The following is a 23,735-nucleotide window of genomic DNA, read 5'->3' as shown; positions in this document are numbered from 1 at the left end:
TCTTGTGTTAAGAATATGTCAGAGGTACTGGCTAAACCCCATCCTACTTGTAACAGTCTGTTGGGATCCAAAGCCCTGCCTATGCTTTTAATTCCCAGTGTCCTGTGATCTTTCTTTATCTTTCTCCCCCTGTAACTTTATGTGCTTCCCCGCTTCTTTTCTTATTAATCAGACTACATAGACCACCACTAATAGCATTTTGCAAGTATTTTATTTGTTTAAACAACTAACAAAGATTTAGGCATCATATAGAAATAGCACCATGCACAGAGCAAAGCTATCTTTCTGGTTATGCTATCTCCATGCCTCATGCTCTGCTCTCACATTCTCTTTCTCTTCTACCTTTTCTTCCTCCAACCCCAATCCTTCCCCTGCCATTCACCCTCTCAAAAACAAAACACGTTCTCCCCTTGTCTGAAGCATGGCACTTTACTGATCACTTCCTATAGCTTAAGCATATTCTTTTGGTTTTGTTCTCTACTTTTATGTGGCTACTCAAATATTCCAAATATACTTTTGGGGGTAAGTTTGGGAAAGGATATCATAAGGAAGCATGCTTCCATTGAGGGGGATGTAAAATCTAGGCAAGTAAAGGGTTGGGGGATGGATTCTGAGGCAGAAGGAAGAGCCCGTGCAAACCACAGAAGCATGTGAGAGTGTGACAAAACCTCTGCGATTGGAGTTTAGAATGACTGGGGGTGGGGTGATGACTGACAGATGGCACTGGAGGAGAAGACAGCAGTCACACCACAGATAATCTTGGTGTGCTTTACTTTTCTGTAGTAGGTGATGAGGACTTAGAGAAGCACTACAACATCAATGTGATGGGGCAGCAGAGCTGGTTGCAAAGATGCCAGACAGAAGACTAATGCAGTGTCAAGGGCCTGGAATAGGGCAAGGACAAAGGAAGCAGAGGAAACAACATATTCAAGAGTGAAATAGGAAGCCAATAAGATTCGTGGTTGATTGGTTACAATGTGAAGGAGAAAAAAAGGAAGCCTAGGGAAACTGTTTCTGCCTTAAATCCTTATTTCCCAAGTTAGGAAATGCAAGGAAAAAAAAAAAAGAACAAAAATTGGGAGATGTTCAATTTTAGAAATTTAATTCGGTTTTATATTGTACTATCTTAATAAATTGAGCAAAGATGGCAAGTCCTTGAATGGCAGTCATGGCACGTCTCAGGCAGTAGGTTAAACAAATTCAAAGTCATGAGTCTTCAGTACCATATTTGTGGAAAATGTCTGGGGCATTACTCCTCATCTAACAAATTCTGGCAGTATCATTTTATATAAACCATTTCATCTTTCATGTCACTGTAAACTTAGTTCATGGCTATGAGAAACTATGCTTGATAATGGCTGAAGATGTTCTGTTTTGTTTTTTAATTGGTGAATCAAATGGTTTAAATTTAACATGGGACCAATGAAGCAGTAAATTTTTCTCTACTCACCACCTTCAAACACACCTGGTCAGAATCCTTTCCCCACCTCTCTCCCCAACCTTGATAATATTTCAGAAAAACTGCATACATTTCTGGTCATTTTTAATGGCGAGAACAGTTTCATTTCAGTATTTAAGACTCTTTTTTGGGTTTTAGAGCATCCTTCCTCTCTGAACCTTCCAGGTCAGATGGGAAAAGACTGACTAGAAGAAAGAGAAGCATTTTTATTTAACGGGTCCTGCAAATGTGATGCTTATCTGGCTTGGGGTCTTGGAAGGCAAGGCTTGCGCAGCAAAGCCATCATTCTCTTCTGCGTGGCAGGTCCTCCCATAGCCCAGAGCTCACAGAAATTAGACAGAGCCCTGCAGTTCGCTGGTGTGGAAATGTCTCCCGTTGGAAGGTGGAGGCACGCATTCCCAGGTGGCCTAAGTTCCACTAACTGCATTCCAAGACCCCAACTGAAGTCACTAGTAACCTTCAGTTACTTTTCATTTTTTTAGAAAGCGAAATGGAGGCCATGTTGTTCTCATTTTTATTATGATGCATGTTGAAAATAAAGTGAGCTCTATGAGTACACTTGGTATGTGTACAATGCAATGGAAATTTTCTCTTCAACTCAAATCATATTTAAGACTCTCTCAGAACAAAGATTGTTCTTCACCACAAATGGAAACTATATAATGAATTCTTTTTTCCCTATGTCTTTCTTCAATTTTCTATTTAAAGAAATTTCTGAAAATACATGAATTATGCAGCTTATCTCTCAGATGAAAAAGAATTTTCTTCTTGGATTGGATAGCTGCATATTTATTAATAGCAATAAAATTTTCCATATTCTTTTGTTTCAAATTGGATGCAGACTATAATATGAAGGAGCTTTTCCGGCAATAATAACAGTAAAAGATGAATAATTATAGAAGCTATATGGAATTGAAAGGCATTTTAATTTGTCATTACTTCTGTGTGTTCAGAAAGGATCTGAATAATTATTTTGACTATAAAAAGGAAGAGTGTGATATTCTTTTTCATTATGGGATTAAGTTCTTAATATACCATTTTTACTATACGTTAAAAAAACACAACTCCCTCTGGTTTCCTCTAATGATGTAATCATGACTGAAGGCTGCTCAGCTGCAGATATGTTTGGTCTTCTCACCGTTACGTGGGGATGCTGCACTTTGAACTCATTTTAATTAAAAAATATTCATCTTTGTAGTTTATAAAAATGAGATCATACTTATTTGCTTACTAAGAACTTCCTACCTTTATATCACATGAATTCATGCAGATGACAACAACTGTAGAATTTCCTTAGGCTGTGACCCTTCCAGGGTCATTCCAAGGCAGATTTCAAAGCTATTTTTACTAAAAAAAAAAAAAAAAAAAAAGCATGTAGTCTCCATTTTCTTTAGGTCTTCATTTACCAATAAATTTTTATTTGGATATTAAGAATAAAATATTCTTAAATATTTGGATATTTTATTCTTAAAATTTAGACTATACAGCATTTTGGGGGGGGTGGGGTGGGGAATAAAATGTCAAGGTGTGCTGGGTGTTTCTAGGTGGGTGATAGAATTTTCCTTTGTAGCTTATGAATTTTCATTTGTCAGTTTTCCATTAAGATATTTAGATATTATTAATGAGGAGTAGGAAAAATCTATGCAAGGATTCTAACCTACTCCAGCTCTTTTGCTGCCCTCCTTTCTAAAATATAGCTTTAGGTTAATAGTCAAGTATTAAAAAAATCCTGTTTTGGCAGCCTCAATGCAGCCAGAAGGTGTCTTCGATAGCATGAAAGAAATCCCCTGCACATAATGTCCACCAGCCCTTTTTGCCTTCTGATTCTGAGAATTCCTCTCAATAGCAATATAACCTTATGCCGTTAACATGCCAGTTTAAGCCTCAGTGTTCTCACCTTTAAAAAGGAAAAAAAATGACATCCACATGAAGGTGATTGTTGGAATTAAATTATCATGTAAAACAAATGTGAAATTCTTGACACATAGTAGGCATGCAATAAATGTTAGTATCTGCTTACCATAAAGAAAAACAAAACTAGAAACCCTTTAAAAATTAGTAATCTATATGATTTAAATCAATACTTTTTGAGAGTAAAATCAGAGAACAATTTTTCCTATTTTTCTAACAGAGAAAATTCTGAATGAATAGAGAATGAAGTTTATAAAATTTGAATTTAAAATGCTATAATCTTCTCTCCCCTCCCAATGAGAGGTTTCTACAAGCAGTTATAACTGAAACTTAAAGATGAGTATATGTAGTATGCTATAAATAAAAATCAATTCATTATTTTTACTTTAAGAACTTTCCAAATGAATTTAGTGTCTGGATTGACAGTGTAAAGATACATCTTTTCTTTTACATATGTGGTGATGATATTGGTAATTGAGTTATTATATACACAGATTATTTAGAATTTAAAGTATTTATTGTATAAATTTAGCTTTATTTTAATTTGCTAGATAAAGTGATGTTGGGGAGGAAGAGATTGGGAGAGAGAAAGGAGAGAGAAAGGGGAAGAGAGATTGGGCTATGTCATTATGAAAGAAGGTAAGACTGTGTTCCCTTCTGTTTTATAGCCTGAAGAATAAGTAGTGAAAACATCAATCAAGAGATGAGAAAAAAATGTCAGGATTTCTCTGCCATGGAGAATTGCTTATCAACCACCAGAGGAGGATTCTTTCTTGAACAATAAACATTTCTTACGAGGATTCACAGATTAACATATGACTAATCTCAGTTTTGGAGAGTAAATGAGCTTTCTTTTTCTTTTCTTTTTTTTTTATTGTGTGGTAAGTTGTGATGTTTGGATGGATTTTTAAATTCTTTCCTGATAGTATATTTAGCACATATTCTAAATTATAATCCTATAGCAAACAGTGGGAGTATCATTCACAACTTAAATACCGAAAAAAATCTAAATCTCCAGTTTATTCTAGATTTTTTTAGCATATAAAATTATTCTATTAAATCCTTGATGATTGAGATTTAAACCACCTCTGTCAAGAAATAAACATTATTTTTTCATCATGTTGAACTTGAATGTGGCAACATGCACAGAACTAGAAAGAATCACTATTAATAGAAGACATATAATGGACAAACACACTCCTTTCACCTTCTCATTTCACCTTCAAAAATGTGAGCCAGGTTTGCCATCTGAACAACAAGAATGAAGAGGATAAATAAAAGAAGAATCCTCATCTTTTTTTTCTGATTATTCAAAGAACAGTTTCTCAAGGTTAAGCCAAGTCCTCTTTGCAAGCTGCCAAAATAATAGCTTAGGAAAAGAATTAGTTTGCCTGCATGATGATCCTCTTAGGCAAAAATGTCTTCACAGCAGTTGACCTTGATGAAATGTTTTCCCAAAGGTATTGAAAGAAGAATTATAAACCCCAGAATGAGAGAGAAATAAATGAATATTTCTTAGGCAGTTGACCTGACCTGTAGGCTTTAATGTGGGCTGCTGATGATTTGGAAACCAGTGAGTAAATTCTGAAGAATGACAGCCTTGGGTGTGGGGAGGTCCCCTACTCCTTTGTTTCTCACTGCAGTCCTTTGCTGAACCAAGATTCAGTCACTTTGGAAAGAATACCAGTAGCCAGTATGCCAGCCTAGAGCACTGTTACTCTCCGATGGTGGATGTCTCTGAGTGTAAATCGTAAAGCAGTTTCTCTAGGTCTAATTCTTCTCCATCATGACTGGATTTGGTGTCCTGCAGGCTGGCTGCAAAGCCAGGCATTCAGTCTGTATTCATGATGCTTCTCAGTGCTCTGGCTGGGGTTGCCCTTTGTACATCGTGACCACAGGCAATTGATCTTCTGGTGTCAGGATTTTCTGGTCATCTGTTGTTTTTCCACAGATGAAGGTGAGGTGAGGTGGTTACAATTCAGTGAGCAATAAATAAAATGACTTAGGAATGCACAGTGTTGTTATTAAGGTGTTTGAAGCTTTTTGTCATATTCCCTTGAAGAGGGGCCACCTAGGAGGGACTGGGTTGCCAGTTTCTGAGCCTGTAGAGAGAAGCAACCACACCAACCACATGCTGTCCTGTGGGAAGGAAGGAGGATTTGATGGAAAGCAATCTATTTTGCTGTTTTGGAAAGCACACAACAAGGCTACAAACCTCAGTGATGACTTTAGTTCAAATGTGTAAAATAAGGCTTTATTTGTCAATTCTGCTGTAAAATAAGCACTGTCCAAGTTAAAAAAAAAAAAAACAAGAAAAAAATGTCTTTGTTTCTGTTTGTGTTTAGTAAGTAATCTCATACCCTCCCTCAGGTTTTTGTCTTATTTAAATAACCTAATATAGTATAGACGAGCCTATGAACATAGATCTTTTGCTTTACAGAGAGGCTGTGCCAATCTCTATAAATAAGCTTCCAGATATAATAATCTGATTATTTCAGAATTCCTCATCTAAGTACCATTGTTCCTTGGCAACCGGTCAAGTGAAAGTGAATATCCTGCCATAGGTTTTGTTTCTTTTCAAATTTCTTTACTTGTTTTTGCTCATATGGATAAGGGAAATTATCATCCTGGTGTACCACGGGGTGTCATATTCAGCTTTAAACTAGAAGCGCCTATGAAGTTATTAATATTTGGAGAAGTCTTAAATGGAAACATCCCTGATTGGGAAGCTTGCTGTTTGTTGTTGTGGTTTTCATTTTTCTTCTTCTTCTTTTTTTTTTTTAGTATGGTTATATTTGTTTAATTAGGTCATGTCTTACATCTCAGTTTCATTTTGAACAAATGGGAATGAGAAGTAAAGTAAATATTTTCAAATAACAAAATTAATTCTGGCAGAGAGGAAGAGACCCATGTAGACTTGCCCATTGTTGAGCTTCTCTGATAAGGCCACCTGATTATAGCAGAGATTCTGGGAGAAATGAGAATAAATCTAGGGATTTCCTATAAAATCTCAATTCAGAGGAGCTAGGGGAGAACCCTATATATTTGAAAGAGTAAGACTATCCAAGTTATTAACATTTAAAGTGCTTTCACAGTTCCAGAGTACTTGTAGTAATGTCAACTTAACTAACCAACTACTGCCCATTCAAAGTTTTGTTCTAAAGAGGGAAAAATTATTTAAAATTAGCATCACACACAAGCCTAATGGCATCCTTATATTAGAGTAAAATTTTTATATTTAAAAAGATACTTGCTAAGTGGTTGAAATAGTCCTTGTCTTCTTATAGAGATAAAATACTCCTACAGTCCTAGTCATGCCATTCACTTACTTTGCAAAGTTTTTTCCCTTAAGTACAGAGGTAAGCTTTCGGCTAGCACTGTGCCAGTGGCCACAAATGCTGTGTAGTGAAACCCAAATTAATGAGCTTTCATTATATATAGTCTTCACAGCCAAGTGCACTAATAAATATGATCATAAAACAATCTGCTAAGTGGAGAGGACTACAGTGATCCCTCTTGCTGATAAAAGTGGTAATAAAACTCTCATCTGCAATTATTTGACTACAAAGACCAATAGGATTTGTTTTTCCTCTGCCTCTTAGATGACATATAAATATAAATTGGAGCTGCAAGAGTCTTTATACCTTTCTATTGAAGTGAGTTTATTAGACCAGTCAGACCAAGAGAAGAAAAATATGAGATAGATGAAAAGTGTTAATACTTCCATAAGAAAATTTGAGCCCTGGCAGAGGTGGGGAAAGGGGTGTACCTCTTCCAGAGCTGATCTTTGAGTGAGGTATTTCTGACAGGGCACTGTGAGCACAACATATTAGAACTCCAGTGAGAAAATAACCTTTCTAAACTGTCAGGTAATAAAATACTCTCTCCTCATTCTATCCAAGTTAAATATTCATTTCTCGTTTGAACAGCTTATACAAAGAATTGATTGTTGTTCTTTGGTGACCAGAATGAGAAAGTCTGATCAACATGTTATTGTGTGGACAGGTCTTTTCTTTTTTTGCTTCTCTTAATTTATTTATGCTAAAGTCATGCTAAACTACCTCATAGATTTGTGGTGTGGATTGGCTAACTAATAAATGACAAGTGCTTAAAAATATAAATCTCTATATAAATGCTGCTTTTTTTTTCTAGTTTAAGATATGCATGTCAAATTAACTATCTGGATATTTCATTGTAATATCTGTGTTGGTACATTTGGCTTTAAATTTAATATACAAATATTTTTATGTGAAATGAAATTTTGAGTGTCCCAGCATGGATTGAGAGCATCAAACGTAGCACCTAAGGAAACAGAAAACACCTAGAAGCAAAAACAGAATGTTTTCTTAAGAAGATTGTAAAGCCTCTCAAAGGTGGTGGTGGGAGTGGGGGGGGGGGCGGATGGTGTCATCACTGATTTAAAAGAGTGTATTAAGTAATTTTGCAATATAATAGTTAAAATGCCAAAATTTGGTAGTGATTTATATTTGAAAATTAATTAGAATGTGTTTAAGGTTATGCCTGTGATACTGTAAACCTCCATACCTTCACATGTTGAGTAAAAGGTAGAGGGAAGAGTCATAGCTACTCCATATCTTTCCAAATACTTGCAAGAGAGGTTGTGTCTTCTTTGATGTATGTCTTCCAAAAAAATGCTGAATGTTGTTATTATTATTGTTTTTTAAAGATACAGCTTAGAGAAGGGAACGAAATTAACATCTAATAGTTTACTAGCAACTGCATGTGAAGGCTCTACAGCAACTAGTTAAGAAATAATTTTACTGCTGCTCTACTTCGCTGCCATTTTTTCCATGTGATTAATTAATTACTCCTTAGTCATGATTCTGAGTCGCAGTTTTATTTGCTAATTTCAAACGCCTAGATTTAATTAGCAATTTATTCCGACCTTTAAAAACCACATTTTATAATCTTCAAATCATATGAGTAAAGGGAAAAAAAATCTAATTTTACCTATCCCCTTAGCTCCAACTATCATTAACAGGTTACATTGTTTCTGAAGAATAGTCAAGCTCCGTCATGTGCCAAACTTTCACATCAGCTGTGGTTGTTTGAAGTCCAGGTTCAAGGTCCCTCATTCCACAGACGGTCGTTAGGATCATCAAGGACTGATTCAGCTTCAGAAAGCTGAAGTAATGTACAATGTAGTACATTTGGCTGCTAAATTTATACATTTTTAATGGAAAAAAGTAAAATTGCTATATGCGATGATGAATTCCCCTTTTTCATCCTATTTTGAGAACTCTAGGCACATTTTCTGCTTGAATTGTTGCTCTTCAAATGATTAAAAATTCTGATTCTAAGACCAGCAATGATGAGCAAGATAGGTTTCCATGTGTTGGCCAACTCAGTGACTAAACGTTCCATTTTAAAATCGATTTCTTATTGTATATTCTCATATTTCTTGAAATTGTCTTTGTAGCTGATGGGGTTTGCATAACAACATTACTACTAATGACTTTATTACTGAGAGTCCAAAGAGTTGCCAGGTACAGTCAATCCCGTGTTCCCATTGGTTCACTACTTGGGCTGTAAATGGTCTCCAAGAAGCTCCGAGTGAGAGGATGTGATTAGCCTTCCCAGCATTGGTTCCAAGGAAAGTATTAATGCTGCATATAAGTAAGCAAGGTAATAGAAATGTTTTTCTAGTTTTTCCAAAAATATAATTTCTGTGATTGAACTTGAGAATAACGGAATAAAGGTGGTCATCATGCAAGGAGGGCAATCTACAGCAATTCTTATTCTCGACAGAACTGTCGGAGCATCGAGGGAGCGCGCCCAGTAGAGAACAGACAACTCCTGCCATCTCAAATGTCCACAGTGGGTGTTAACAGCATTAATAAATGGCTTAAGTTTTCCCTTCTGTCTTCTTCTGAATTAATTCTTCTTGTCACTTATTAGATCTACTTTGTGGCTTTCATGCCGATTGCCACATATTAGGACCACATATTTAGAACTTTGGAGTGGCTTGTCCTTTTCCCCACTACTCATTTGCTTAACTAGAGCATGCTGCTATTAAAGAAGTAATTAGTAGCAGGAAAATACAGTTAATTTATGGAGATATTAGCTATTTTGGAGACAATTTTTAAAAATCCAACAGGTTTCTACTTTTGACCAGATATATTTTTTAAAGCCTCTGTCTTTATTATCCTCTTCTTCACCACTTAATTCAAGACCAATTACAAGCCCATCTCCTACCTCTTTACATTAGCTACTATCTCTCTGTGTTCTTTAGGTAGAGAGAGTTTAATTGTGATGAAAATTAATCAAGTACCCTTTGCAAGGTACCCATCCGTGAGTGTAGTAAAAGCGAGTGTTCCACCTGGGTGACTGCATCAGCCACTTACTTTCTTGATAGTTTTGAGGTATAAATGAACTAAATACTTGAGATTTTTTTTCCAGTTACTGGTTCAGAAGTTGCCCATCTTCTCAGATGAATGGTGACCCCCTCTCTAAGTGAACTTGAACTCAATCCTTACCCATTTTTATATAGTAACACATGTCGTGGTTACTATAGGACCTTAACTCTATAGGTGTTGAGTGCAAGACAGAATACAGCTCCTACTCTTAGGAAATGTCTGATTTTATCTGACTTATTGGTGAGATTTGAAGAGAACAAATCATTTCCCTTTGCAATTACTTTTTTAGCCAAAGTTCATCTGAAAATACAGGTGGGTACCCCTGAGAAGGAAAAACCAAAACCAATACCTATCTATCTTTTTTGTAAATACTGGTTATATCAAGTTCTAAAGAGGTTGTATGTGTTATGTTTATAATATATCCATGTATTAATTTGATGATTATTTATTGAACACGAAGTTGCAGACAAAGGGTATACTGTAGGAGCAGTGATTCAGGAGTTAAAATAAAACCTAGTTTTAGAGTATGGTTCTGTCATTTATTTGCTCTATGATTTTGGGCAAGTTATATAAGTTTTTCGAACTTCAGTTTCTCAATATTTAAAGTGGAGTTAATGATACATTTCTTAAAGTGTTGTAAAAATTAAATAAATTAACTTATGCATTTCTTCTCCCCTCTTTTCAACCACCAACTAGCTAACAATTGTTCAAGGTAAAATAGAACCATTTGATGTGAGAACTAGAAGAGACCTTTAAGACTATCTTGCCCATCTTTCTTATTTCTATCTTTCTCATTTTTAAAACTTCATGATGAGGCAGGAACTTACCTGGGAGAAGGTCGTTGCTAGTATAACTCCAATAGCTTCCCAGAATATCAGAGTCCAGATCCAGCAGCTATCAGTGTGAATTCCCCAGCAAGACCTTTATCTGTCTCCATGTCACTTCAGCTGCACCTATTTCTACCCCATTCTCAAGCATCTCTGCCAACTTCCCCTGCCCCAGGCTTCTCTGCTCCAGTAGCTCAATCAACCTATTGGGCTTTTACTCAGTACAAGGACCCAAACTTGTAGATAGCAAGGAGAGCACAGGATCAGTTTTGCTCTAACATGGAAGGATATGACGTGGGACTCCTCAAAATATTTCCAGAGGCAGAGAGAGTTTAGCATATGTTTTTATATGGTATATGTACATAGCATCCATGTATGCATGCATATAACTATGAATCTATTACAATATGACCTATTTATTCCTACACTTTTTCTATTTTTTGGTAAGATGCAGGATGAATAGCACAGCTGTGGATTATTCTCTTTTGTTCCTTTGTTTCATGATAGGAGCCATTTAACTGTAAAAATGAAGCTAGATTTATGACTGCCAGTCTGTTTGAGTGGTAATAAATGTCAGAGAGACATTGCTGAGTCATAAATATTGTGACTTTGAGCCAAACTCACTACATAAATCAGCTTACCACAAATGAGCCCCCGACTCCAGAAAGTTGGCTGACTACAAATGGACATGAAGACCAAAGAACTCAACTCTCTAAATATGTCTGCCCCTTGGCACCCAAAGTTTTCTTCATTGTTAGCTGATTAGAATTCCCTATGTGTTTGCTCAGAAGTCTGCCCTATGATTCATGTTCTCCAAGTCATAGATGGTAGAGAAGCAGGCGATGTGTTGGTGCATAACCAGAAGCCTCATCACTGGGGGTGGATGAGCAAACTCCTGTGGAGTTGAAACTGGCTTATTTCTGCCTGGTCCTGGTAGGGACATGACAAGTTTCGGAGTCCCATCTGATCCAGTCCCCAAGCTAACAAGAACCCTGTCTGGTAACGAGTGAGCCTGGCGGACCTGAGTTATTCACACCAGTTAGTCGAACAATATGAGGCTACAATCTCTCTGTACAACCCTTGGTCCCCATCCCTGGAGCCCAGCCTCTACATAGAAGTTGTGTTTATTTGACCAGTACCTTCAGTCTTGATGATGTAGACCACTGACTCTTCCCTTGAAGAGATGGGTCCTGTATACTCCTGCTTAGCTAAAAACCCTCTTCCTGCTATTCTTCATCAGTGGATGAGACCTCGATAGTCCTGACAAATGGGAATAAAAGGAGACGTGTTTATATTGTCTGCACACATTTAAAGTGTGTGTGTGTGTGTATACACACACACATATATATGTATGTATAGTGTGTGTGTGTGTGTGTGTGTGTGTGTGTGTGTATAGTTTTGCTGGTTGAATTATCTGAAGAGGTTAAAGAAATCACTTACAGAAATAATCATGGATGTAATTTGTAAATTAGGAGTTATCAAGTTGCAGTAGCAAGAAGGGAGTAGAAATTTAGGAGGATTGAGGTTTAGCCGTGCTCTACCAGGAGAGAAATTTGGTCTTTTATAAAGCAAGCTACTTTCCATTCTCTGGGCCCAGCTCTCTTCAGTAAAACAGAGGGGTGTGTATGGACTAGATGGTTCCAGTTACTGTATAAAATAGGAAGTCAATGAAATATTGCATTTTTACTCTTGCACATTATCATGAAGTGATACCTCCTTCTTTAAGATTAATTTAGTTTTCAGGAATGTGAATTAAAGCAACTCAGAAAAATTAATGTAACCAGATCATATAAGGGTGACACTGATGTCACCTGCATCACTAAATGGAATTTGCAACTTCTTTGTCCAGAATATTATACTATCATAAACTCACAAAGATGTTCGGAGGGTTTCTAGCATTTTGCTCGGTGTCCTTAGCAGTAACAGGATGATACCCTGGTGCCCTCTCCATTTACCTCTCATATGATATGGCTCTGACTCATGTTTCTTCATTTTTGTGATTGTGCAATCGTTCAATAAATGCCTGGTCTCAGCTTACACTAAAAAAGCCACTTCGATTTTATTACTAAATATGTCGAATGATTTAAACAATCAAAACAACTGAAGAAAGAGCATTGAATCCAGGATCCAATCAATGTGCAGCTCAAGGGCAGCAGAAGGCAAAGTCTCATTCCAGGCACAGTGACAGACAATTCTGCTGCCTCGGTGCTGTCAAAAATGCAGATGTGTAGCTGCCATCCATCATTTTCAGGAGTCATCCCATTACTGCCTGCCGCGGCCCCAACAGAATGTTCTGTTACTACTCCCTGGCTGGAGTCAGAGAGAAACAGCACCCGCCAGAGAGCCCTTTGAGAAGAAATGAAGCAGCATTCTTTAGCCTGGTTTTAGGTGTGCTAGGAAATGTCCATATGAGAAACAGAAGAGGCAAGAATGGTCACTTGTCACAGCAGAAGCCGCAGTAGGCTTTCAGACTCTGGCTCCTTCCATTAAATCCTGCTGGAATCAGACTGACTATTGCAAGACACAAAATCGCTGTCTGCTGTCGTGGAGAACGCCCACTCGGCTCTGGATGGGACAAAGGGAACAATGGAGACGAGGCTTTGGAACATAGCATACAGGAGACAAGAATTGCTCTGGTAATAACACCAGCACCGCATCACGTGAATACTCTCTGCAAGGGGGAAAAAAAAAATCTCTTGTGTAATAATGGTTGTTAGGACAGAGAATGTAAATAACAGGGAGAGTTTAAATTGAATATTTGACAACACTGAAATCCTGTGAGCGTGCACTGAATATTTATATTTTTAAAAAAGAGCTCTATTTAAATGGAAGGCCTGCAAAGGCTTCAAACAAATCCCTGTATCGCTTAGTAGGGGAAATATTTTCTCTGTTCCTCACAGTTGGAAATAATAGGTGCCATTTCTTTTGTGGAGGAAAAAAGTCCCTTGGAAGAGGATATCTTAGGTGATTACTTAAGCCAATTTGCTTCTAAAATGACAAGATTGGCAAACTGCCTGTTATCACATTGGCATATCAAATGATAATAATGTTGCTTAGGAATATTAAGACACTATATTAGCTTCTACTTCCTGAGCAGGAGGGAGGAGGGGAGGACTAACTTTTGCAAAACCGCTATTGCTATGCAAAGGTTCTACTACTGGGGATCAGGGTAGGAAAAGAAGGGGGATGAGAAAGTAGAATTCAGGCAAAATCAGAGCTTCGGGAAAGATCAAAGTATAAATTTTCAGAAATTTCTTTAGCATTTTATACTAAAGATGACAAATTGAACACTGAATTTTCTCAGTATCACCTACAGCAGGGACCGGCTAACAGATTGCACAGTGTCTGTGGGTCATCCTCCCAGGTATTCTCTGTCCCCAAGGTCTTTGAAAGAGTTAAGCACCAATATTCTCATCCCAGTTCTGCCACCGGCTCTGACATTCTGGGAAAGGCCTTCTCTGAGCCTCTCTGTCTTTGCCTATTCAAGGTAGGATTGGTATGAAATGATTCATAAGATTCCCATTCTGGTCAGTTCATTCCAGCCCCTGCTACTTACTATTCACTGGATGTGTCAAAACAGTATCAAATGTAGCCCCACCTTCTCTGCAAAATGAAGAGTGTTGGCTCACTCTGCCTAAGTCTAACTTTCCATCCCAAGTATACACACTTTATCCACATAAGCCTTTTTAGAAAAGAAGATGCCGAAGGAACATTTTGGTCACTAACCATTGCTGGTCTGTGATGGATACCTACTGCAGTTGGCCTTGCCTTGGCATGATGAGAATCATCGCATCTCAGGTACCCTCTCAAGAGAGGCACCCAGAGATCTCAGCATCACATTTTAGCAGCAACAAGGAAGTAGGTGAGTCTGGGCAGAGATCACCTAAGACTGACTCAATGACAAGGGCTTGCCACAACAAGAATTGCTTGAAGAGCTATTGCACAATTTTCAGACAATCTTGCAAAGTCAGGTGGCAGAGAAAGGTATTTCTATTCATTAGTGGGTCACAGTCTCATCATGGATATGTGAAAAACCCAATGTAGCAGGAAAGTTGCCAGGCTGGAAAGAGAGGGGTGTGGATCCAGTCACACAGGTAAAAAGTGCATCAAGAGCTGGTCCAGTTAACGGGTGAGCTGTCTGGGGTTGGCCTGGCTCCTCAGCTGGTGCTTGAGAGAGAGCACCCAAAAGGGAACCCTGTTTGGGTGAACCTGGAGCAGGCAACAGGGACTAGGTGATTATGACCCGCCAGCCCCAGAAAGAGCAGGAGCTGAGCAAGGCTGCACCACGACTGGACACAGAGGAGGAGACAATGCAGAGCAGGAAGTCAGAAAACCAAATGGAGCACAGGACCACCTCGTGGGAGGCACCAAGAGGCAGCGTCAAGGAGGAGAAGCGAGCCGCCCCGGGGCAGGGGTTCCAGGAGTGGGGCCAGCTTCTGAAAACACTCTCAAAATTCTACCAGAGAGTCGAATGCCACTCTAACTTTACTTCAGATTTCTCTGCGTGTTTCTCAGCAGTTTTGCTTCTGGGATTAAGAGGACCTCTGCTGGCAACTGCTTGTGACAGGGTAAATGGCAGATGTCTGCTCCAGGCCACACTGGCAGGGTGGTCAGCTTAGCCAAGGTGCTCAGAAGCCAGGACGTTCAGATGACACAGGTACTGCAGGGTCTGCCTCAGTGGCTACAAAGCTGGCGATAAACAGCAAGGGGCTGCCCTGAGGAATTAGTGTAGCTGAGAGGGACAGGTGGGTAATGGCTGCCTGCAGGTGCTAAATACAGCGAAGGCTCTTTTGTTCAACCTCAAATTAACACACAAAACATAGGCCCTTTTTGTGGATAACATTCTGTGTTATATGTCTTATTTCAATGTATTTCAGGGGCTAAATAGAATACAGTATACCAACATCATCACAGGTTAAGAAGAAAGATGGGTTTGACTATTATAAACTACAAGTTCTAATTAAAAATGCATTTGCTAATCACACAATTGGTATTTGAATTCATATTCATAGAAAAATGTAACTGCTTGTTGTACTGAAAGGCCAACAGAACTATGCTAGAGTAATATGAAGCTCTTGAATACATAAATGAAATGCTTTCTATTTGATGGAAGACCAGTGTGTTCTGCTGTTCACAAAGAATAATTTTTTCTGGTAGTTTTTGAAACATGCCAAGCCATTAATATAAATCAGCAATACCCTAAGTATCTTAAGGCTTTAATAATTTTTTGGAATCCATGGAACAATGAGTTAGTTCTTCACACATTTGCAGAAAGCTACAGATAATCCATGTGCTCTTTGAATGAGGAAAGTCTGTTAAATATAGTAAGTTTAGCAAAGAAAATTAGATAGACCTCATTAATCCTCCTCTAAAAGTAACTAACATGACTTCTATGAGGGGGCTGATGGCAGAAAACTGGTTATTTCCATCTATTTGTTGTTGGAGTCATTGTCGTCTTGGAAACAGGAAGGCCATCAGACATGGAATACAGATGGTAGATGGTGAGAAGTAATTAACAAAACCATAAGTGACACGTGCCCACGGAATTTGGTCAGAGTCTATTAAAAATGAATTAGAGAGATAGGGAGGCTTGCTGGCAGACACGTCCTCGCCTTCAGGCTGCAGCATCCTTCTCCAAGACCAGGTCCTTGTGACAACCCTACTCCCATACAGCTGTAGAGTTCTTAGAGTTCTTACAGCTGAGTAAAATGAGGCAAAGAAACAAGACTTCGCCAAGTCAGGCCCTCAGAATGTTTTATGTGCCGCTGAGGTTTGAGAACTTGCGTACCAAGCCCCAAAGAGAAACCCAGAAGAATATAGAGGCTCCAAAATGTTTGTAATTCCTAACTAATGATGAAAGGGTTTAACTTGCAGCCCTTGGTGTATTTTCCACAAAAACGAGAGAGAAACCACCCTTCAGAGGTTAAACATCAACAGAGAAATCTCCCCCTTGCTTACGTGCACATTATATCTGTCAGCTTATCTGAGGATACAGCAGCTTTGTACACGCTGAATGTGTTGACGATCCTAAAGTGTGGAACGTGAACTACTCAGCTCATACCGGTCCAAGAGCAGTGGGCTACCGGCGGCTAGCACAGCATGGTTTCTGTAGCACTTTCCTGCATTTATACTGAGTTCTCCAAGGACTCTTACCCATCTCATGAGCTGACCAAATAGAGGCTAATATGAAATGTTTCTTTCCTGTTTCTTTTGTATTCTCTGACTCATACGTACTATGTTTGCTTTCTTTTCCTCTAGTAATTTGTAATTTAAATACAACTCAACTTGTATAATGGTTACCTTTAAGTTTTTCTAAAAATATATATAAAACTAGATTTTCTTAATTTTCAATGTTAAAAAGTTAAGCACTGATAAATCCCTCCTAATGTGAGTTTAAGAAATCAGCATTCTTTAGATCAAAACTGTTCCATCCTCTTAGCCCCCATACAAGAAAACCCTACTGTGAGCATTGTTCATTTGTATTCTGAGATCTAAGGTGGAGGAAGATACGTCTGGTCTGACTTTTGCTGACAGTAATTTAAACACATAGTTTTCTGTTTGTTTGTTTGCTTGGTCATTTGTTTTTTTCATATAACAAGAAATTGAAAGGTGAGCAATCCAAGGCTAGTATAGCTATTCACAGATGTGTTCAAGAAACATTCTTCTCTAGCTTTCATACAGAGGCACACAGCTAAGCTCAGCCTTCCAGTTGGCCCCACCAAGCTCAGACATGTGAATGAAGCTGTCTAGACTTGCCAGGACAATCCAGTTGTCAGCAGAATACTATCAGGTGACCCTGTGGATACCACATGGAGCAAAGGATTTGCTTGGCAAGCCCTGTCTGAATTTCTGAACCATTACGATGTGAGATAAAATAAAATGATTATATTAAGCCCCTTTGTATTAAAATAATTTACTATACAGAAATGAATTAATAAGATAGATATCTAGATAAATAAACAATTATAAAATAACATAAAAATGTGGTACCGGGTAGATAATAAATTAAATAACTGTAATAATTGGCACCTCTTTCTAATCAACTAACAAAAAGCTTAAAAATCTAAATTTATGTACACTTTTTTCCAATTCCACTTATGTAATTATTAGTCAGGTGTTTTTTCAGTGGCAGGTAGCAGAAAGCTAATTCAAATCAGCTTAACCAAAAAGAGAACTTGGGCTTCAGGACTGAGAAGGAGATCTGAGGGCACAACGAGGCCCAGGAGAAGCTGCAGGGTCTGGGCCCAGAGGGCCTGCACTCGCACTCTGCGCTTTCTTCATCAGTATCCCTCTCTGCTTGTTTCACACCTCAGACGGGGTCTCTTCATGGAAACTGGAAGAGAAGCTGGCCCTTGGGAGCCCCACCAAAACTTCTCGCCCATTTTATACTTTAATAAACAGTCTCAGGGAGGATGGGCCCGGCCTGGCTCTGCTCACTCATGTCTGTGGTTAGGAGGTAAAGTCTGTGAGATGGAGGAGACTGGGCAAATCATAAAGACAGTTTAAAACAGTGCTTAGAGATTGTTGCTATGGTCAAGGAGATGCTGTACCAGAACTTTTGGAATTTCCAGAGAAGAGATATTTATTGGAAAATAAAATTCATTGTATTGCAATGCATTGTGACCTTGGAAATGCAGCTTATTAAGGAATATAAAAATTATTATTAAGTTCCTACTAAGTACAAAGCACAGTGTGAACTCAAAGCCAGCTTAAAGCTAAGGGTTCAACCTTAAGAATCTTTTGATCTAGTTTCATCATGATACAAAAAAGTGTAACTGTTTTAACAGCATCAGAGATCTAACGATGAAAAATTATAGCCTACTTACTTTAAGCCCATTTATGAATATTTTTTTTAATGTAGTTTTATGAAAGTTTCAAAATGTAATTACCTTGCATAATCTGGGGGAAAATGCTACAGAGGCAGTATCATTCACATTTTAACATGGAAAAAACTGATATTGTGGATGGAATTCTGAATACTGAGAAAAAAACATTGACTTCTTTTTAAACATATTAATATTTCGATTACCATATTAAATTATTAATATAAAACATTTTTATTATTTTAAGAATGGTTCTGTTGCATATACCCAGTAAAAGACTGAAGGTGACTGAAAGCTCTGTAGCTGGAACGTGCATGCACATAGCTGACTATCAAGTGTGATACCAGGGTGCTTTCCAGAAATATTAACCTTTGTTATTTCTTCATATTTTATCCACTTTTTGGGGGGAGGTTGGGTGAAGAGAGATAGGTTTGTCTGAAAACTCTTCAAGGTTTTAAATAACTCTCAAAATGCAAAACTTTTATTGAAATATAAGAACCTAGCACAGTGCTTAGATATTTATATAATTTGTGAAGTGATCCCCCCAATTAGTCTAGTGGCCACCTGGCACTATACATAGTTATGACAATATTATTGACTATATTCCCTATGGTGTACTTTACATCCCCATGACTGTTACATAACTACCAATTTTTACGTTTAATCTCTTCATCTATCTCTCCAACCCTCCTTCCATCCAACAACCATCAATTTGTTCTCTGTATCTATAAGTCAGTTTCTGTTTTGTTTGTTTGTTTTGTTCTTTAGATTCCACATATAAGTGAGATCATATAGTGTTTGTCTTTTTTTTGTTTGACTTATTGAACTTAGCATAATACCTTCCAGGTACATTCATGTAATCACAAATGGTAAGATTTCATCCTTTTTTATGGCTGAATAATATTCTATTGTGTATATGTATCACTTCTTTATCCAATCATCTACTGATGGGCACTTAGGTTGCTTTCATATCATGGCAATGTTATCTATAAATAACATTGCAATGAATATAGTGGTGCATATATCCTTTCAAATTAGAATTTTGAATTTCTTCAGATAAATACTCAGAAGTGGAATTGCTAGATCATAAAGTCATTCTATTTAATTTTTTGAGGAATTTTCATACTGTTTTACATAACGGTTGCACCAATTTCCAATCCCACCAACAGTGTGCAAGGGTTCCCTCCACATTCTCGCCAACACTTGTTTTTTGTTGATTTATTGATGATGACCATTCTAATACGTATGAGGTGATATCTCATTGTGGTTTTAATTTGCATTTCTCTGATGAATAATTATGTTTAACACCTTTTCATATGTCTATTGGTCTTCTGTGTGTCTGTCCTCTTTTGAGAAATATCTATTCAGGTCTGCTGGCCATTTTTTAGTAGAATTGTTAGCTGTTTTGATGTTGTTGAGTCGTGTGAGTTCTTTATAAATTTTGGATACTAATCTCTTATCAGATGTATCATTGGTGACTATCTTCTCATTTCGGGTGTTTTTATATTCATGAATGTTTTTCTCTGATTATGTTTGATTATGGCTTCTGTTCCATTGATTCATTTGTCTCACTGCATTTTTTTTATCTGCAGTCAAAAGGGACTTTGAAAACTCATCCTCCAGATTTTGCTCTTTTGATTTTTGTTTTTACAATATTATGCTATCTTTTGCAACTTCTAATGCAGATTACAGTTCTATGATTGCATTTCAATTGTCTATATTTATTTATTTCATATAACAACTTTTTTTGTCTCTTCCTGATTTTCAGCTACCTATTTTTCCATATCAATTTGTTGTCTCAACAGCTAATCTTTCGACTTTTTTTAAGACAGTGTTCTTATTCTTGAATATGATCAAGAATTTAAACAACTTGAAGCAATAGATATCAAAATATATTTTTATTCCCTGCACTAAGTAATGAAAAATGTATGTTTATGCTTTTATGCCTCAAAATATATTCTTGGGTCAAATGTTTATTTTCTTTTTTTGCTACTCATTCGTAAATGGGACAAGAGCTTTCAGAAACTATTGTCTGCCCTCAAAAAGAAAGAAATTTCTTAGGTCCCTTGCTTTCATCTATTTGAGTTGTGTGTTATATCTCAAGTGGAAGGATATATTGATGTGTAGAAGCCTTAGCCAAAGTTTTGGTGCCTGGGATGTGTTTGTCTAATGTGTACCCTCTGTACTTGCACTGGTTAATATAGTAGCCACTAGCCACAAGCAGCTATACATTAATTAAAATAAAGTAAACTTAAAAACGTGGTTCCTCACCTGTGCTAGCCACATTTCTAGTATTTAATAGCCACTGAGTAGAGACATAGAACATTTCCATCATTGCAGAAAGGTCTATTCAACAATGTTGTTTACAGTGAGATTCATGTGTGCATACTCTACAGTTACCTGCCTAGAGAAAGTTGAATTTATCTCTGCAAAATTAAAACATCATCTAATTTTTTTCTTGTAAGATACAGAAAATGAAAAACTACAATCTTCAATATGTATCTCTTCCATTATTGTTCCTATCTCTATCAATTTTTATTATGTCTTAGTATTCCAAGATGCAAGACATCCCATTTGTTTACTTCCCATGTTGACCATTACTGGGAATTTGATTTCCAGAAAGAATGTGCTCAGAAAGAGTGACTAATTTCCAGGAAGAGTGACTAGTTGAGGAATGCAGGTATGGCTAGGAGAGTATGAAAGACTGAAAAGGCCCTAGCCACTGCAGAAGCAGTAGCTTCACATTAGAGTCATGTCTTCTGGCCTCTGGTTGATAAAGGCTCCATGTCTCAGGAAAGAATACACATTGGGAGTAATTAAAGTTTCCTCTGTGTCTGCATGCCTAAGTTGCTATACCTCAAATCATCAGTGCAAGAGCATGCACCAATTTTACTATCTCCAGAGAGATTATAACTTGCCTTTTTTATTTTAAAGCTTGTTCAGTGAAAAGGTAGGGAAAGGTAAAACAAGATTGTCTTTCCAGATTCAGAGTTCATAGTTTATTAGACACAGCAGCAATCCAACAAATATGTATTGGAAGTTAAAATAATCATACAACCCTCTCCTCCAAATAAAATGTAATAATGCCTGAAGCATGCTTTATAAAACAGCATATTCTGTTCCTAGGCATATATCTGACACTCACTAATGTTGAACTAAATGTTTATTGAATAGATAAATAAACGAATAATACATCTTTTAAAACAATAAGAGATTTTTCTTCACTTGAGTATGCCCCTGTAGGCTTGGCTTCCCATGGCCAGCTCCCTCCCTGGGCCTCAGTACCTTTGCTTTTCTTTTCATTTCTTCTCTGGCTCTTCCCTTCCTTGTCTCCAGTTCTATGTGTTTCCAGCAGGATACAGGTTCTATCTGGCATAATACCCAATTGGAAATCAAGAAACACACAGCACTGAGTGCACCCTTTTAGTGAGAATGAGAATTTTGGCATGATCTCTCTTTACAGGAGTGTTTTTATTTGTCTTCAGATAAACATCTTCTTTCTATTCCATTTACTCCAGAAGAATTACCTGAAATTCTCATCCAGTACATAGGGAGAAACACAGGTTGGACCAGACCGAAAGTTCTATAGAGGCAGCAACGATGTCTATCTGGGTTATTGCTGTTTGCCAAGGACATATGTGGATTTTTTTTTTGTTAGCCTGTAGAAAATACATATCTAATGCTTTACTAGGTCACCAAATAGAATTTTTTAAGGATTTCAGGATCAACAGAATTTATTTTTCTGACAGAGTCTTGAAGTGAATTTAATATAATCTTCTCATTTTATATATATGGAAACTAAGGAGCAGAGAGGAAACAAGTTTTTGATCATAACAAGAGTACAGTCTTTGGAACTGAATTAATCTGTATTTCATCACTCATTAGGAAGGTGGCCTTGGGCAGTGGACTTAGTGACTCAGCCTCAGTTTTCTTATCTGTAAAATGAGACTAATAATACTTGTTTTATAGGATTCTTTCAAGATAATGAGCCTAGTGGTCATTCAACAAAAAATAATAATATAATTGCAGTTATTATTTTTTGAGGACACATAGAGAGTTATTGTCAATGTGGATCTTCTTTTTCTCGGTCCTGTGCTCACTCTGTCGTACTTGATGTAATCTAAATCACTTGTTATAGGAGTCTTTATCTAGGAGTTTGTTGTTGACTTGAAGTTTGGTGAGGGGATCAGAGCTGGAGATGAAGTGAAGTTAGCCAGTTTGTCTTCCTCACGTTTATCCTTCTGTTTTGTACAGAACATCAGAATATATTCAAAATTCCCAAATTCATTGTCCTACTAAGAATTTCTCATGCAAAAGTTGGGCTATTTCCTGATGTCACATGCCTAATCTTCCTATAGATATAAGCATTCTGACAAACGTTCCCTCCTCTTTTGTTTCAGTAGTGAAAAGTGATGTCACCACCTCTTATTAGGTGGAAGAAGTGTGCAGAACAAAGGTTCATATTGGTGATGTGACAGAATACACACAAACTTGGACATGAGGGTTCTACCAAGGACAGTCCTTCCTAAACCTGTCTCGGAGGGATTGAAGACAAATCCTCCTCCCATTATGACTTTTCTCTTTATTTCAACCCCTATATCAGAAGATAGAAAAATTCATTTGTAAAGGGCCAGATAGTAGATATATTAGGCTTTGTGGGTCATACAGTTTCTCTGGCAACTACTTAGTTCTGCCTTTGTAGCACAAAAACAACCATATTTAATAAATAATTGACTGTGGCCATGCTCAATAAATCTTTATTTATGAAGACTGAAATTTAAATTTCATATAATTTTCACATATCATGAAACATTTTTCTTCTGTTATTTTTTAACCTTTTAAAAATGTAAAAATCTTTTCTAGCTTACAGGCTGTACAAAAATAATTGTTGGGCTAGATTTAGGTTGTGGGCCATAATTTGCTGATCTCCTACCTTAAATTGCAGGCCAGAGTAGGACTTCTAAGGTAATTCAAAGTCTATAGGAGCCTCAGGTAAACTATGCAAAGGATCAATATTCAACAATTAGATCAATTGAAATATTTTGAAATACTTCATGGATTGAAAATATTTGGAAAAAAGTTGAATTGTTGCTGATGTGTACTGTGTAGTTAGGCCTATGATGGATGGTTGCATCTGTACCGAACATGTACAGACTTTTTTCTTGTCATTATGCCATAAATAATACAGTATAACAACTATTTATACAGCATTTACATTGTGTTATTTATTATAAGTAATTTAGAGATGATTTAAAGTATATGAGAGCATATGTGTAGGTTATATGCAAATTCTATGCCATTTTTTGTAAAAACTTGAGCATCCACAGCTTTTGGTATC

General features: G+C 37.2%; 1 protein-coding gene across 5 annotated transcripts in view; it reads left to right on the top strand.

Moving 5' to 3' along the window:
- ZMAT4 (zinc finger matrin-type 4) overlaps positions 1–23,735 on the top strand; it is a 413,400-nt gene that overhangs the window by 288,563 nt on the left and 101,102 nt on the right. The window contains exon 7 of one of the 5 annotated variants that reach the window (XM_016127421.2): positions 4,039–7,754. The exons of the other annotated variants lie outside the window; for them this stretch is intronic. Coding sequence (XP_015982907.1) covers positions 4,039–4,054 — 16 coding nt within the window. The 3' untranslated portion in view covers positions 4,055–7,754. Of the gene's footprint in view, positions 1–4,038; positions 7,755–23,735 lie in introns of those variants that run through there. 5 annotated transcript variants of the gene reach the window in all.

The sequence above is a fragment of the Rousettus aegyptiacus genome, unplaced genomic scaffold, assembly GCF_014176215.1.
Source record: "Rousettus aegyptiacus isolate mRouAeg1 unplaced genomic scaffold, mRouAeg1.p scaffold_m13_p_11, whole genome shotgun sequence".
Classification (NCBI taxonomy): Eukaryota; Metazoa; Chordata; class Mammalia; order Chiroptera; family Pteropodidae; genus Rousettus; species Rousettus aegyptiacus.
The sequence above is the reverse complement of the archived record's forward strand: the minus strand, read 5'-3'. Positions and strand labels throughout refer to the sequence as shown.